Source organism: Sarcophilus harrisii, chromosome 2, assembly GCF_902635505.1.
Source record: "Sarcophilus harrisii chromosome 2, mSarHar1.11, whole genome shotgun sequence".
NCBI classification, from domain to species: domain Eukaryota; kingdom Metazoa; phylum Chordata; class Mammalia; order Dasyuromorphia; family Dasyuridae; genus Sarcophilus; species Sarcophilus harrisii.
This window is the reverse complement of record NC_045427.1, coordinates 593,567,348-593,585,597: the sequence shown is the minus strand read 5'-3', so window position 1 is coordinate 593,585,597 and position 18,250 is coordinate 593,567,348. Positions and strand designations below refer to the sequence as shown.

Below are 18,250 nucleotides of genomic sequence, written 5' to 3'. Positions count from 1 at the left end.
TGTCAAAGAATTATTCATGCACATGTTTTTAAAAAAAAAAAACTTCAATTAAAAAAAATGTTTGTAGTCACTTTTCTTACGGTAGCAAAGAATTGGAAATTGAGGGGATGCCCATCAATTGGGGGACAGCTGAATAAGCTGTGGTATATGAAGGTAATGGACTACTATTGTTCTATAAAAAATGATGAACAAGCTGATTATAGAAAGGCCTGGAAAGATTTACATGAATTGATGCTGAATGAAACAAGCAGAACCAGGAATATGTTGTAGACAATAACAACAAGAATGTGAGATGATCAATTATGAATGATTTGGTTCTTCTTAGTGATTCCAAAGCAATTCCAATAGACTGAACAGAAAATATAATCTCTATCCAGAAAAAGAATTATAGAGATTCAATATAAATCAACACAGGATGATGTTCACTTCTTTTTTTCTTTTTTTCCCCCTTCCTTGTGGTTTTCCCCTTTGTTCTGATTTTTCTCTCTCAATGTGATTCATAAAGCAATGTGTATTAAAATAAAATAATTAAAAATAAAAAATAAATAAAGGGACCTTAGAAGTCATATAGTTGAATCATCTAATTTTACTGATAAAGAAACTGAGATTCAGAGAGAAGTGGCCTGCCTGAGAAAGAATCAAAGATAATTGGAACCATCAAATCCAGTGCTATTTTCCTTATTCTACAGAAGGGATTTTGAACCGTTCTAAGGAATGTGTTTTAGCAACTGCTCATGGACAAAGACAACAATGGGATTCAACTTGGGCTTACTTGATTGTTCAGATTCATTTGACAATTGCTAAAAAGAATATATAAGTTTTAAAGAAGACAATGAGATTGGTTGGCTTTTGAAATCTCCACTGCTTCATTATACAGGATGGTGAATAGAAGGGCAAAGTTGGCAAGTAGGGCTTTAGAAAATTCATGTCTATTAACCAACTAGAAGTCATGGGGGAGGAGAACTGCATGCCTATGGCGAGATGAAGTGAGAGAGTGAAATGGCTTCATTGTAGAAATAGTTATTATTATCATTTTGTATGACTCATAATATCTAGAGAAAAAATTTCGTGGAAAATCAGAACAAAATTTGGTTTCCTGGAGTTTATCAGTATCATGTGTTCTACAACAGCATGCTTTGCATAATGGACTCCCGTGTTTTCTCAGTTACTAAAGGAATAAAGCAAAGCTGTCTGCTCTTGCTTCCATGCTGTTTAATATGATGTTTCCAACAATGTTGTCAGACACCTTCAACAAGAATAAAAACAGCATCAAGATCAGTTACCATACTGATGGTAAATTATCCAACTTGAAAGGGCTACAAGCCAAGACTCAAATGGAGGGAGAGTTATATGTATGACATTTTGTTTGCAGATGATTGTACACTCAGCTCAGTCTCTGAGGCTAGATGTAACAAAGTATGGAGTGATTCCCTGCTGTTTGTGCTAAATTTGACCTGACAATCAATACCAAAGAAACAAAGGTTCTCCACCAGCCAGCATCACACCATATATATATGGTTCCATATGGAACCATCAATTACAGAAATTGGAGAAAATTCACTTACGTCAGCAGCATATTTCCCAGGGATTTATACATAGATCATGAGTTCAAAACACACATTGCCAGTGCTAGCTTAGGGTTTGCGAGGCTACTAAGAAAAGTCTAGAAGAGAAGAGGTATTAAATTGCCTATCAAACAAACTGAAGGTCTACAGAGCCATTTTGCTGATTTTATTGTTGTATGCCTGTAAAACCTGGTTTACCAGCACTATGCCAAGAAACTGAATTACTTCCATTTGAATTGTTTTAGGAAGATCCTAAAGATCAGCTGGCAAGGTAAGGTACCAATTACTGAAATCCTTTTTTCACCTGAACCGTTAAGAATTCAAATTTTATGGGCTATCAAACTGTGCATGTCTTTTGAGCCAGTGGTGTCTCTATTGGGTCTGCTTCCCAAAGAGATCATAAAAGAGAGAAAAGAACCTACATGTGCAAAAATATTTGCAACAGCCCTTTTTATAGTGGCAAGGAACTGGAAACTGAGTGGATGCCCATTAGTTGAAGGATGGCTGGATAAGTTATGGTATGTGAATGTAATGGAATATGTGTTCTATAGAAAATGATCAGCAGGCTGATTTCAGAAAAGCCTGGAAAGACTTACATGAACTGATGCTGAGTGAAGTGAGCAGAACCAAGAGAATATTGAACACAGCAACAAGATTATGTGATGATCAACTGTGATGAACTTGGCGCTTTTCAACAAGTAGGTGATGCAAGGCAATTCCAATAGACTTGTGATAGAAAGAGCCACTGACATCCAGAGAGAGAACTATGAAGACTGAATGTGGATCAAAGCATAGGATTTTTGCCTTTTTTTTTTAGTTGTTTGCTTTTTCTTTCTCATATTTTTGACCCCTTTAATCTGATTTTTCTTATGCAATATGATGAATATGGAAATATATTTAGAAGAATTGCACATGTTTAACCTGATGTAGTTCAAAATGATGTAATATCAAAATGATGTGGATAGATGATGGTAGGCACCAAAAGTTAGAGTTTGGTCACGTGAAGGATTCATGATGGCCATTTTTGGCAAAGGTTAGATTTGTTTAGAGAAGAGTTTATAGACAAAATAAAGGGATACAATAGACACTGGGAATGGTAAATATGAAATAAAGGCAGAGCATATGAAAGACAAGTTCCTAGTGGAACTCATAATTACCCAGGAGAAAGGGAGCACTCCATGAGGCTGGGGCATGCCTTAGCTTTCAGGCTAACAAAGGGACCTAGCCCCTTAAAAGAGTTTATTAGCTATAAGGAAGAGAAGTAGGGTTGGGAAGCAGAGTGGAATTAGGAGAGATATCACATGCCATGTGGAAAAGGGAAAGACACCATAAGGCAGAATGCCAGGGTGGGCTGATCCAAAGGAAGGCAGCAGCCATGGGATGGCCCATAACAAGATTTTATTTATTTATTTATTTATTTTTAATTATAACTTTTTATTTACAAGATGTGGGGAGCCGGCACTAATCTACAGGTGATACAGGTGATACAGGCCACATTCCAAAAGACTGCCCTAACCTTGAATAGGAATCTCCTAATCACATCCTACATGACCAAGGACTGCCCTAACCTTGAATAGGCAGATATCTAGGCAACCCCTAATCACATCATAGAGCTTCCTACCACCAGAGACACCTGAGCAGCTTATCCTTGAGCGGGAAACCAACCTTTTGTCTAGGACCCCCACTCTGTACTGTGTTTGCACAACCCTGCTTCCTTTCCTATTGCTATATATATCTGTACTATTGCACCCATTAAAATGAGGCTTGATCAGATGTCTTTGTCTTGCCTCCATTCTTCCACGTCCTCTGTCCCAAGCTCTTTATCTCTCTTCTTCCAGGGTCCACACACTCTGCCTTTAGTGCTGGCTCCCCACAACAAGATATATGCATAGGTAATTTTTCAGCATTGACAGTTGCAAATCCTTTTGTTCCAATTTTTTCCCTCCTTCCCCCCCACCCCTTCCCCCAGATGGCAGGTTGACCAATACATGTTAAATATGTATAACAAGATTTGATAAGGAAAATTTCAAGAATATGAGTGGAATTTCTGATAGGACATGGCAAGGTTAGACTACTGGAGACCTCTATAGAGGGTGGGGGGTCTTAGGAGTTTGATATAATTTGAATTTCAGATTGGATCAACTCTCCATGGGTGAGACCTTGGAGCTAAACTGATTTCTATCAGGACCTTCTCCTTCCCTGCCTCAAAATAAATTTGATTTATTATCAAATAAACTTTTATTTTATTTAATCAAATAAAAATTGATTAATTTTTATCAATTTCTTTGTAAACCACACCTAACATTGAAGACTGCATCAATAATCTGTATTAGATCGCTTGCTGCCTTGGGCAGAAGAGGGAGAAAGAAAAAATCTGGAAGATAAGGCTTTGTAAAGGTGAATGTTGAAAACTATTTTTGCAAGTATTTGGAAAAATAAAATACTATTAAAAATAAATTAAATGGGAAAAATTTTCTGGGCCAATAAAACACCCCCCAAACCTAAAACTTTGCTGCAAAGAGCTCAACTCTGATGGGCCAGCCACATTGTTCAAATACCAAATATATGTTTGTCTAAAAAACTATTTTATGGAGAACTCACACAGGGTAGGCACTCACATGGTGATCAGTTGAAGTGATGCAAGGACACTCTCAAGGTCTCTCTGAAGAACTTTGGAATCAATTGTAAGACATGGGAGACACGACCCAGGATTTTCCAACATGGCATGCCTTCATCAAAGAAGGAGTTTTGTTCTATGAGCAAAATTGCAGTCACCCAGAAGAAATGTGAGATGCAAACATTTAAAGACATCTCCCCTTCAAATGTTCATATTTGTGCTTGACCTGTGGGAGAGTGTTCCAAGCTTGTATTGGTCTCAGCCAGAGTTGGGCATGTTGTACAGGATTTGAACCTAGGTTCTATAACTATAGAACTAAAGCTTTATTCCATCAGCTTCTGCTTTGATTATTGCTGCTCCTTACTATGAGGTCTTCAGGTTAGATGATCATTTGTTGGGTATGTTAAAATAAGAATTCCATTTTAACTTGAGAGCCACTGAGGTTCCTTCCAATTCTTAAATTCTGTGATTCCAGGACTTCTAAGTTCCCTTCCAGTCCCAAGTCCAAGATCCGGGGAATTTCCTGATGAATTGTTCATTTAGCTCCATAAAAGAACTCCCCACACTAATGAAATTGCAAGCCTGGCTCATTCCCTCCTTTACTTCTCACTATTTCCCAAAGAGTAGGTTTTGGGTTTTTTCACTTTTAAAAATTTTAATAGTATTTTATTTTTCCAAATACATATAAAAATAAGTTTTCAACATTCACTTTGTGAAAACTTATGTTCCAAATTTCTTCTTCCTACCCCCTCCTCTCTCCTCGAGCAATCCAATATAGGTTAAACATGTGCAATTCTTCTGAACGTATTTCCATATTCATTATGCTGCACACACACAAAAAATCAGATCAAAAAGGGGAAAACACAGGAAAGGAAAAAACAAACAAGCAAGCAAACAACAACAACAAAGATGAAAATACTATGCTTTGATTCACATTCAGCCTTCTAAGTTCTCTCTCCGGATGTTGGATGACTCTTTCCATCACAAGTCTATTAGAGTTGCCTTGAATCACCTCATTGTTGAAAAGAGCCAAGTCCATCACAATTGATCATCACACAATCTTGTTCCTGTGTACAATGTTCTCTGGGTTCTGCTCACTTCACTCAGCATCAGTTCATGTCAGTCTCTGCAGGCCTCTCTGAAATCAGCCTGCTCATCATTTCTCACAGAACAATTATATTCCATAACTTATCCAGTCATCCTCCACCTAACAGGCACCCACTCAGTTTCCAATTCCGTGCTACTACAAAAAGGGCTGCTATAAACATTTTTTGCACATACGGGTCCTTGTCCCTCTTTTATTATCTCAAAGAGTAGTTTTAAAAGTCCTGAGCTATTTTAATCCAACTCACTGGAGCTGTAGGGTAAAGAACAGGGCAAATTCCCGCGCATCCCCTTCCACTCCCCCACTTTTCAGGAGTCAAAGGGTTATGAGCAGCTCCAAAAGTCTGTTTGCTCGGCAGTTAATCAATGAACCAGAATCAGTGAAACCTTCCAAGTTAAGGGAAATGTCTCTAAAACATTTCCCGGGGATCTGGAGGGGGAGGAGATAAAGTCAGGTCACTCCCAGCTATCAATCATCCCAAACCTGGAGTGGGGGGGAGGGATTAAAAGGCGGGCCTCAATTCCCCTCCTGCCTTCAGTAGCTGGATCTTTCTCCACGAGAAGCTACGCAAAGCTGACTTGGGTATCCCTGGTTTCTGACGGGAAGGGGAGCCAGGACTGGAGGAGAAGGGGGTGTCTCTGAAGAATGAGGCCCAGGAAAATGTCTGAAGCGCTCTCAGTCCTTTTCCGACTCCTGCTGCTGTTAGGTGGGGTGGCTTCTGTGACTTTCCAGCATCATCGCTATGATGATCTCATACGGATCTTATACAAGGTACATAACGAGTGTCCCCACATCACTCGAGTTTACAGCATCGGGCACAGCGTCAAGGGAAGACATCTCTATGCCCTGGAATTCAGTGACTTCCCAGGAATGCACGAGCTGTGTGAGTACTGAACCTTCATTGTACATGGTACCCGGGGGGGAGTTGGCTGCTGGGATTTCAGGGGCAGGAGCTTTGCCCAGAATAATACCTCTCCCACACATCCCTAGGAGCTGACATGCACCCAGGTACTCCACCCAGGCTCATAATCTAGACCTTTCCCTCCATACTTGTGCTCATCAAAATCTCCCTGTTCTACTTTTTATTTTCCAGGGGCCTAGCTAATCTTAATTTAGTCCAGTTTCCCTGGCTTTGCTTAACTTTAGCTGCACTCGGATGTCTTGAGGGAAATGGTGATGGTGCCGCTTTGGGGGAAAGGTTATGAGGAAGAAAAACAGTTCTTTTAGATTGCCAAAGAAAATTCCTTCCCTGTAAATTTGAAAACAAGCCCTTTGCTCTGTTCTGCTGAACAAGCAGCGTTCAGTCACCCTGAGGTCAAGAAATGATCTAGAAGTTAGGACTAAGGAGCAAAGCCACCAATATGCTAGAGCATGGGAGCAGGGGCTGGTGAAAATTGGGCGACTGCCTCCTACTCGAGAGAACCCTTTCTTTAAGCCCTGTCTAAGAATGACTTGTACAAGTCATTGAACAGAAAGTGGTTTCTAGGGATCATTAGTCTAATCCCCTGATTTTAAGTATGCTGTAAGTGCATAATAGGAATAGTCCCATTTCTTTGTGGGAAAGCTATGATGGAGATGGAGGTCACTAGTGTAGGGGAAATGGACCAGTCAAGGAGTGGAAAATAAACCTAGTAAGAAATGGGAGAAGAGAAAAAGAGATTGAAGAAAAAGGGAGGGAAAGAAGGAAAGGATTAAGGAAGAGATAGAAGGTGGGGAAAAGGGGAGAAGAAAAGGGGAAGAAAAGGAATGTGCTCATGTTTCAAGCACAGAAACTGGAAGATTTTTTTTCATCTGGCTAGGAAGTGCTTAAGTTTTGCAGATATTTGACTTTAGAATCTTAAAAAGTACCAGTTCAGGAGCAGTTATGTGATGTTGTGGGTAGTGCTTCACCTTTGGGTGTCTGGAGGAACCAAGGTCAAACGCAGCCTCAGACGCTAAGTTGTGTGTCCCTAGGCAAGTCACCAGCCCATTTGCTGAAAACCAAAACCAAAACCAAAAACAGCACCCTTCCCATGTGTGCCCCTCTGAGGCACATTCTTTAACCCTCATTGACAGCTTGGCATAAAATTCAAGTCATGGATGCATAGAGGATAAAGTGCAAGGAAAGAGAAAGCAAAGGAGAGAAGAAAAGATTTTTTTACATATGACTAGGAAGTTATGTTTTGTGGATACTGACTTGAGACCTTTAAAAACAGATACCTGAAAGATAACTTTCCAATTCTGAGATTCTTTGATTTGGAATTGTCGAATTCAGTGCGCCAGTCCATCTTGGAAACTTCTTAGCATGTGGTTAGAAACATGCTTGACCTTCCTAAGCCTCATTTTTCTCAGAGAAAATCTTTTGGATATTATCTAAGATTCTGAAGCATTTAATCCAACTCCCATTGGCTCTGCTGAGTCAGGAAGGTGCCCAGAGCATGGCAATGTATCTCCCCACTAGGGTTCAAAGAGAAACTAGGAGCCATCAGTTTAAACCCTAGATCTCTTCCCACCTTCATTCTTCTGTGTTGGGTGCCTCATTTCCATTAACTAATTAACATCAATTAGCATTTACAAAGGGATAATTGCCCAAGAATTTAGATCTAGAACTGAAGTACAAACATCCCTCCCCCTCCCTGCTCTGCCTCCGTCAAATCCTGGTATGGATTCCAGCTCCTGGACTTGCTATATTTGACTTTTTGGTCATAGCCATTTCCTTGAACTTAGAAGTCTTGGGATGGGGTTAGGGAGCTGGGGGTAAAGGCCTGAGGCTTATTTCTCCACTTGGAGGCGTTAATGGAATTTCCCTATGAAACATTACCATGGAAGAAAGTCCAGATGAGTGAGCGGATTGGAAACTGTGGGAATACTTGAGCTTTCTCTGAATCAGGGAGCAAAGCAGTTTCATTACTTGCCCCAGTCTCTTTTATGTGAGTTGGCCACTAAGAGTGAGTCTCTTTTGGACATTCATTTATTACACATTCATTCAACTTTCACATCTATATTGATTATCTATAAATATATACAACTTACCCATATATTGGTTTTATATATGTATGTATATATAAGGACCTTTTTACTTGGACATCCTGCTGTGTCTAACTCAGTGTCTAAAATCAAACTCATCTTCCCCTTTCCATTCCCACAAAATAACTTACCAGTTTATTTAGCAATAACACTGTTATCCTCATCCCTTAGGATTGAAACATCTGCTTACTCTTTCATCTATTATCTTGAATTCAACCTTCATTACTCTAGAACATCTGTCAGTTCCTCTTCATTCCTGCTCCAGTCCCCATTGTGTTGATGTGGTTTGAGCACCGGCATGGTGTGGGTGATATAATTGATGTAGACACCACATGATGGTAGGCAAAAAGTTGGGGTTCAGCCATGTGAAGAATTCAGTGACCATTCTCTTTGGCAAAAGGTAGATTTATTGAGGGAAACATTTACAGATAAAATCAAGGGATACAATAGATACTGGGAATGGTAAATATGAAATAGAGTGGGAGAGCATCTATCTGAAAGACAAGTGGAACTCACAACAGTTACCCAACAGAAAGAGAGCACCCCATGAAGGGGTATGCCCCTAGCTGGCAGGCTAAATCCTGAAAAGGACTTAGCACCCTAAAAAAGTTAGTTATAAGGAAGTGAAGTGGTATTGGGAAGCACAGTGGAGTTAGGGAAAATACCATGTGGCACAGGGGAAGGGGAAAGAGCACGAAGTAGAGTGCCAGGTGGACTGACCCAGAAGGAAGGCCATGGGATGGCCCATAAGTAGGTTTGATAGGGAAAATTTAACCTCAGGGACACCACTGGGATTTCTGACAAGATAAGACTGCTGGAGATCTCTACAGAGGGTGGTCTCCGAGGTTTGACAAAATTTGCATTTTAGAATGGACTACTTAACTTTCCCAGAGGACGGGATCTTGGAGCTAAACTGGTCTATCAGAGCCTTCCCCCTGCCTACCCCAGTGATCAATTAAGTTTCCTTATGTCCAAAGCACCATTCAGGACCTCATCATTATTTTATTCTGCCTACCAGTCCATCATTACCAAATAGGTTTATAAAAGAATGAGACTTCAGAAGTCATCTTGTCCATCCCCTTCACACACTATGGCTGGTTCCTTTCAGCAACCCTTAATTGCTTTAATTTCTTGCAATTTGTTGCTGAACTAAGGTGGAGAAAATCACAACCCTTCTGACTGGGTCAACTACAAATTTGTGGAACACATTTGAGTTCTCACTACCACTGAGCAATCCTACTGTTCCTCCCTCATCAATCTTCCTGCAAGCATGCTCATGTCCCCTATTCTCAAAAAACCCATAGTCCTTTTTCCCCTTTCTTTTTGTAGCTAAACTGCTTAAAAGGGCATCTATGCTAGCTGTGTGAGCCTGGACCAGTCACTTAACCCTGATTACCTTTTTAAAAAGGCAATCTATGGTTGGTGTCTTCACTTTTTCTACTCTTTTTAATTTCTTTCAATCTGGTTTCTGATTTTAGTTTTCTACTTGAACTGCTCTACCTGTAGGTATCCTTTAGGCTTCTTTCCTATGCTTTTTTGTCTTCTTGAAACTAATTGATGCTCAGTAACCTCAGTATATCCCAAACAGAGCTCATTATCTTTTTCCCAAATGCTCTTGCCTTTCCTGCCTTCCCTATTATTGTGCTATCCTCCAGATCCCTGAGGCTCCCAACCTAGGATACATCTTGGATTTAATATCCACTTCTTCCCCATTCAATGTGTTCCCAAAGTCTCTCATTTCACTTTTATAACATCTCTTGAATATACCCATTTTTCTCCTCTTGATCCTGCTACTTATCTAGTGCAGGTTCTCCTCACTTCCCAGTCAAACTATATTGTAATAACCTCCTGGTGGATTGTTCATAGTTTATTTTGTATATATTTGTTTGTAAATTGTCTCCCTCATCAGATTTCTCCAAGACAAAGAAAGTAATTATATAGTATAAATTGCAGAAAAATTCTGAGAAGACATGTAGTATGGAATTGATCCAATTCTAAAGGAAGTTAATTAGGGAAAGTATATGAAGGAAGTAAGAAGGATAGCCTGAAGTTTAAATTTAGGCTTGAGTCCTATTCAGAAGGTAATTGAAATGGAAGGGATTGGGGTGAGGGAGAGGTGGGAAGCAGGTGTCTGAGGGTTGAGCCTTTTAAATAGGACGTGGAGAGAAGGGGAAAGAATTGGAGAAAGGGGTAGAGAAAGAAACAAACTAGCTAGGGCTTCATCACTGAAACTAAATTGGGAGGGTAGAATTTAAAGATGTGGTTGGCTAATAGAATCATAGGCATTTGAGAAATCAAAGAAGGATAAGAACTGAAATAGTCTAGTTTATTGGATTAAGAAAAGATGAAGGGATCTTGTTCTGTGTCCTGGAAGCAGTATTTAAAATATCGCGAGACCAAATGACTAACCCAAGCTTACAAAAGTATAGAAAGAAATAAGTCACTTCTGATAGAGAACTGAGTCAAATTTATAAAAATACAAGGCATTCCCCAGTTGCTAAATGGCCAAAGAATATGAACAGGCAGTTTTCAGGTGAAGAAATCGAAGCTACTTATCCTCATGAAAAAATGCTCGAAATCATTATTGATTAGAGAAATTCACATTAAAAACTTTACATATATCAAATTGGCTAAGATGATAGGAAAAGATAATGACAAATGTTGGAGGGGAAAAACAGGGACACTAATGAATTGCATAAGAATTTGGAATTATACCCAATGGATTATAAAACTGACCCAGCAATATACTAGGTCTGTATCCCAAAGAGATAAAAGAAAAAAAAAATACATTTTTATACAAAAATATTTGTTACAATTTTTTCTTCCTCCTTCCCCATCTACCCCTTCCCCTAGATAGGAAGTTATCTATTATATAGTAAACATGTGCAATTCTAAACATAATTTCCACATTTTTGCTGCACAAAAAAAAATCAGATCAATTGGGAAAAACGTGAAAGAAAAACAAGCAAGCAAACAACAATAAAAAGTGAAAATACTATGTGTGTTGTGATTCACATTTCAGTCTCCACAGCCCTCTTTCTGGATGCAGATGGCTTACTCCATCATAAGTCTATTGGAATTGGCCTGAATCGCCTCATTATTGGAAAGAGCTAAGTGAGGGAGAGAATTTGGAATTTCTTTTTTTAAAAACAAAATGATATATCATTATATTTTTATTTTCAAGACATGCATAGATAATTTTCAACATTCACCCTTGCAAAACCTTGTTTCAAAAATTTTTTTTCTGTCCCTTCTCCCCACTCCTTCCCCTAGGTGGCAAGTAATCCAATACATGTGAGGAAGATAATTTAGAAATTTTGAAAAAACAAGTGTTAGTTGTTTTTACATAAGTAAAAAGAAAATTTTAAAAATGTGATGATATTTATAAGAAGCAAAACAATTAATAATGAGACCAGAGAAGAATTCCATAGAGAGAAATGAGAAAAGGTTAGGGAAGTCTCTTCAAACTATTGGGAGGTAATAGTCTCAAAATACTTATCTCCAGTTTAGGGACCACATTTCCTAGCAGTTTTCTAGTCAATTTCCCTATATCCCTCACCATCCACCAAAGAACTGTATTTCTGCAAGGAGAGGGAAAACTCCTTTAGTTTCTAGAAAGACAATTGAGACCATTTTGCACAGGTGTTTCTCTGTGATCCCTTTCCCTTCTCTCCTTCTCTTCTGCCTCTAGGATGCTAACTTCCTTCAAAACTCAACTCATATAGCATACATAATATATAAATATAAATAAGACTTTTGCACCAGGTCCTAAAAATTATTTTCAGTATACTTGTATACTTGGCATGTATATTGGTTCTTTTTAGTGAAATATAAGTTCCCTAAGGGAAAGGACCATTTTGCTTTTATCTTGCTATGATTGGTTTGTTAGTTAAAGAGGATCCATCAAAAAGAACAGGTTAATATTCAAAAAACATTGCTCAGATGGCATCTACAATTACCAGTGGACTCTCTTACTTGCTACTTTCCCCTCACTTCCATATACATACTGGCTCCTGGATTTTTTCTAGATCCAATTTAGACCCTTCTTTGTGTCTGAAGCCTTTCCTGATCTTCCTTTACACAATAGCATCTTTCCTGTCGGATTACTTTCAAGTAATACCAGTAGTAGTTTTTGAATTGTCTCAGATTGGAAGCTCCTTGAGGGCAGGGATTTTTACTTTTTTATACCTACAGCATTTAGCATGGCTCTTAGCACATAGTAAGCATTCAATGTTTGGTGATTAACTGACTGGCCATTCCTATTTTGGATGCATGGCCTGTTCCCTGTCTGTATTTATTCATTAGCACATCTACCATTAATCTGATTTGGTGGGCAAGCTCCTTGAAAGCAGAAACTGGATCAGTTTTTGTCTATATTCCCAATGAACTACTTAATCCTTATTTATTGAAGGAATGAACTAAGAAAATGAAGTTAATGGTATCCATTAGTAATTTATTTTGCCATGGGACTCAACTCCTTTCATACCAAGATGTTACAGCTGAATAAAACGGAATTTGATCCACTTAATAATAATAGTAATAATAATTGGTTTCAGTTATGTAGCATCTCCTGGTTGGCAAAGTTTTCTTCACCTTGTGAAGCAAGTGGCCCAAGCTGAAAAAGCAGGTTCAAAGATTTGAGATCCCACAGTAGGTGGCCTAGAGATGATAAAAACCAAAGCTATATGACTTCAAATCTTGGGCTATTTCTACTGCTTATCCCTTGTCTTTTTAAGGCAAATCTCAAATTGCAAAGCAGTTTCCAAGCTGTTTTAGAAGCAGAAGTTTCCTCAATGGGAGTTGCCTAAACTAGTAAATCACCTGCTTCCTTAATTGATTAGTAAGATTTTATTACATAGCTATTGTAGGTCAGGCACTATGCTAACAGGTAGATATAAAAAAGAAGCAAAACACAGCTCCTGCCCTCAAGGAGCTCCCAACCTAATAAAGACAAAGCCAAACTCTAAATATTACTGGTATTACTTGAAAGTAATCCCATTCTAATAGGAGAGACAAACAAAAGATGTACACATAAGCTATATACAGGATAAATAGGAAATAATTAAGAGAGGGAAGGCACTGGAGATAAATGGGATTGGGAAAAATTTCCCATAGGAGATAGAATGTTGGCCAGGAGGTAGAAATGAGAGGGGAGAGCATTCTAGATATGGGAGACAGCCTGTAAAAATGCCCTGAGCCCAGAGATAGAGTGCTTTGTTCATAAGACAGCAAGTAAGACTCTTAAATGTGGAGAGGTGAGGAGGGGGGCGGTAAAGAATGAAGAGGTTAGTAGGGAGGGCTAGGTTATAAAGGGCTGTGAATGTAAAATAGGATCTTGTGTTTTAATATACTTTGGGATCCTAATGACAGTTTTAGAGGAACTTAGTTCAATATATAGAGTGCCTGGCCTGGATTATTATTATTTTTTTTTATTAAAACTTATTTTCAAAACCTATGCAAGGATAATTTCAACACTGACCCTTGCAAAATCTTGTGTTCCAAATTTTCTCCTCCTTCCCCTTATTCCCTCCTGGAGATGATAAGTAATCCAATATATGTTATATGTGTTAAAATATATGTTAAATCCAATATATATAAACATATTTATACAATTATCTTTTTTTTTTTTTTTTTTTTTTTTTTTTGCTGAGGCAATTGGGGTTAAGTGATTTGTCCAGGATCACACAGCCTAGAAGGTATTAAGTGTCTGAGGCCAGATTTGAACTCAGGTCCTCCTGACGTCAGGGCTGGTACTCTATTCACCGCAATACCTAGCTAGCTGCCCCTATATAATTATCTTGCTGCACAAGAAAAATTAGATCAAAAAGGAGAAAAAAAAATAAAATGCAAGTGAACAACAATAAAAAGAGTTAAAATGCTATGTTGTGATCCACACTCAACTCCCACAGTCCTCTCTCTAGATGTAGATTAGCCTGGATTCTTGAGTTCAAATATGGTCGTAAATACTTACTGGCTGTATGATCTTGGACAAGTCACTTAACCCTGTTTACCTTGGTTTTTTCATCTGTAAAATGATCTGCAGAAGGAAATGGCAAACCATTCCAGTGTCTTTGCCAAGAAAACTCCGAACAAGGTCACAGAGTCAAATGTAACTTAAGATACTTGACTTTACTCAGATTTTTGGTTTTTTCCTACCATATAGTTTTACTTAAATATCATTTTGTTTTATACTCCAAATTTTTTGGGGGGGGGTGTGATGGGGTCCAGAAATGTAGTCTGTAGTTAACTTGGCAAGCTGTCTTCCATACTCATGTTAGGAAGGCAATTCTTAGCTGACCTTCCTAACTTTTATTCTCTTTCCTATTGATCTGGCCTTCATATTAATGCTTATGTAATCTTTATAATTCTTTGCTCTGGTTATGATACTTCACTATGACCTTCCCAAGCTCCCCAGTCTTCACTGAAGAAAGGGCAAACTCCTTAGTCAAGCATTCAAAACTTTCCACAAACTGGTTCCAAGCAGTTTTCCAAACTTATTCTTCATATATTCTATATTCTAGTCAGACTTATCATGTCCCAGCTCCTGTTTTCTCTTCTATCTTGCCACTGTGCATGCTCTATATCTTGCACTTCTTGCACTTCTGCCACTGATATTCAAGGCAATGAATTAGAAGCATATAATCATTGAAATGAAGAAAATTCCTCTGCTTATATATTCTTTTACCAAGGTGAGCCAGATCAACCTTGTCGAGATATTGGGAAACACCTTGTTTTCCAGAGCTAAGACCCAGCAAGTAAACTGCCCTGATTTTGGGATAATAGCAGTTGTATTGCTACTCTCTGAGCTCAGACAAGCCCCTTCTGTATCTGTGTTCTGCTCATGAAGCCTTGCTATGAATTAAACTTGTTACTCCTCATTGTCAGGGCTGTAGTTCACTGAATAGCCATTAATATAAGTATTAAGATCTGCTTATACTCCAGAAACACCAAAGAGGACTTGGAAGGTCAGAAGAAAAGATCTGTAGCAGTAAGGTAGGAATCCAACATTCAGTCCTGATTCAGGCACGACCAGCCCCAACCCCTACCCCAGCCCCAGCCCCTGCCCGGCCCCATGCCAGTAAAGCAGAAATGGCTCTAGGGACCTCTGAACCAGTGCCAGTAGCAGTTTGTTTTTTTTTTTTCCTTTCCTATCTCATGATTTTTTCCCTTTTGGTTGGATTTTTCTTATACAACATGACAACCTATATCAGATTGCTTGATGTCTTGGGCAGGAAGGAAAATTTGAAACAAAGTCTTACAAAAACGATGTTGAAAACAATCTTTACTTGTATTTTAAAAAATAAAGTACTTATTGAAAGTTTAAAAAAATAAAAGTGGGATTGGAAATGGAAGCAGGACTGCCTTTAGTCTTTGGACTTACTAGTACCAGTAGGAAAGGACTAAGTGCCACTGGAGAATTCTTCAGTGTCCACCACTATGCACCTTCACCCCTCCAAATCTGGTGAGCCTTTTTCCTTGCCTCTGCAGAGATAATGCTCTCATCTTGGTTGAGCTCACTGTTCTTTGTGATAAAAACTCCAGGGCCCTCTGGGGACCCTATTCATCTCAGATCAATCTTTTTTTAAACTGAATAACTATTAATTGGTCTCTCTTCATGGCTCTTGTTTCTTAAACTATACACGTGTAACTGTGTTTCTGTACCTGTTGATTATAATTGTATGCTTTGTTCTTTGTGTGTATGTCTTGTCATTTCTGTTTTTGTCTTTGTAAAATGTCTATGTCATGTCTGTGTTGTTTGCAGATTCTGTTACCTTGAAAGATTTAAAATGCAGTCAGAAAAACTTCTAAGGGCTGTAACCAAAGAGTTTAGAACACTGGGAAAGATTAACGAACTTTTATACTTGAAGCAATTGTCCCAGTAAGCATCAATAACTCCCACTTTAGGGTTTCTGAGGGAGATTATAAGAAAAGGAAAAAAGGAAAAACTGCAAGATATTTATTCCCTGTCATTTCAGCTTTGTTTATGTTGGAATTATAAGAAAGTCATATAAAGTCATATAATCACATTCCATAACTTGGATAGAAAATAAAGTAATGAGATCAGGAAAATAGATGGAGGGTCTAAAATTGTTGTTGAAATTTGACATAAGAGTTCCAGCAAGCAGAGTTTCTCCTGACTTTTTTTTGGGGAAAAAAGTATTCAAACCACAGATTCCCTGACATTAAACACAAGGATTAAATGGCTCTTCTCTTCTCCAAAGGAATACATGGAGTATTTCACTGGACTCCAGGTTGTGTTGGATGACCATTTATAAGAGACAATTGGCTAGTTTTGTATTATACCACACAACATCCAAGGCCCTTTCTGAATTCTTACTTGACACATCACAATGAGGAAGAAGGAGGAGGAGGAGGAAATGGAAGAAGAATGAGCTGACATTTATGTAGTTCTTACTATGTGCCAGGCACACTGCTAAGGTTTTAACAAATATCTCATTTTGTCCTCACAACAACCCTGGTAGGTAGATACTGAGGAAAATTAATATTATGCTATATTATTTGACCACTAATATTTTCTTAACAATAAATATTATTGATTGATAATATTTCCCAAATGTAATATATCAAATATAATATTTGATCATTAATATTCCATCCTCTCCCCATTTTGTCAAAACCCCATCTCTTAGGTTAGCTGAAGGAGACCTTTCCTATTCCAAATGTGAGGAATGTGTTAACTCTTTTTTTTTTTTTTTTATAGCTTTACAAGGTATTTACAGGTTATATGCATGGGTAATTTTACAGCATTGACAATTGCCAAACCTTTTCCAATTTTTCCCCCCCTTCCCTCCGTCCCCTCCCCCAGATGGCAGATTGACCAGTAGATCTTAATTAAATATATTAAAGTATAAATTAGATACACAATAAGTATACATGTCCAAACAGTTATTTTGCTGTATAAAAAGAATCGGACTTTGAAATAGTGTACAATTAGCCTGTGAAGGAAATCAAAAATGCAGGCGGACAAAAATAGAGGGATTGGGAATTCTATGTAATGGTTCATAGTCATTTCCCAGAGTTCTTTTGCTGGGTGTAGCTGATTCAATTCATTACTGCTCTATTGGAACTGATTTGGTTCATCTCATTGCTGAGGATGGCCAGGTCCATCAGAATTGATCATCATATAGTATTGTTGTTGAAGTATATAATGATCTCCTGTTCCTGCTCATTTCACTCAGCATCAGTCTCCAGGCCTTTCTGAAATCATCCTGTTGGTCATTTCTTACAGAACAATAATATTCCATAATATTCATATACCATAATTTATTCAGCCATTCTCCAATTGATGAACGTCCACTCAGTTTCCAGTTTTTAGTCACTACAAAGAGGGCTGCCACAAACATTCGTGCAAATACAGATCCCTTTCCCTTCTTTAAGATTTCTTTGGGATATAAGCCAGGAGTAACACTGCTGGATCAAAGGATATGCACAGTTTGATAACTTTTTGAGCATAGTTCCAAATTGCTCTCCAGAATGGCTGGAAGTATTTGAATGTGTTAACTCTTGTCTGCCCCTCCACCCAAGGCATCTGGAACCTTGACTTTGTTTACAAACTATCAGCCTGAGCTTGGGTCCCTCCCCAGGGGATGACTCCTGTCCTTGGATGTAAAGTTAGGGGTGACTTGGTCTCCAAGGGGAAGGCTCACCTGGAGATCCTGATTAAGGTAGTTTTGCTTTGTAGTCAAGGTTACTAGAGGTGATTAATGCCCTCAAAGCAACTAACATTCCTACATTGTCAGGCAGGGGTGTAATCATCCACATCTGAAGGCCTATACACCTACCAGTCTTGATCGTCTTGCCTTTGTCAGGGAAGGTTCAGATGAAGTCAGGTCAATCAGAAGAAAGACACTCAGATTTAAAAAGATCCTGTGGGTTCTTTCTTAGAGTCTTGTGAGTGACAGACACACATGAGAGACAGACAAACACATATACATA

General features: G+C 38.5%; 1 protein-coding gene across 1 annotated transcript in view; it reads left to right on the top strand.

Annotated features, from left to right (window-relative positions):
- Positions 1–5,803: 5,803 nt before the first annotated feature.
- Positions 5,804–18,250, top strand: part of CPN1 (carboxypeptidase N subunit 1) — a 42,005-nt gene continuing 29,558 nt past the window's right edge. Inside the window, exon 1 of the mRNA XM_003755209.3 lies at positions 5,804–6,170. Within this exon, the coding sequence (XP_003755257.1) occupies positions 5,933–6,170 (238 nt within the window). The 5' untranslated portion in view covers positions 5,804–5,932. The remainder of the gene's footprint in view (positions 6,171–18,250) is intronic.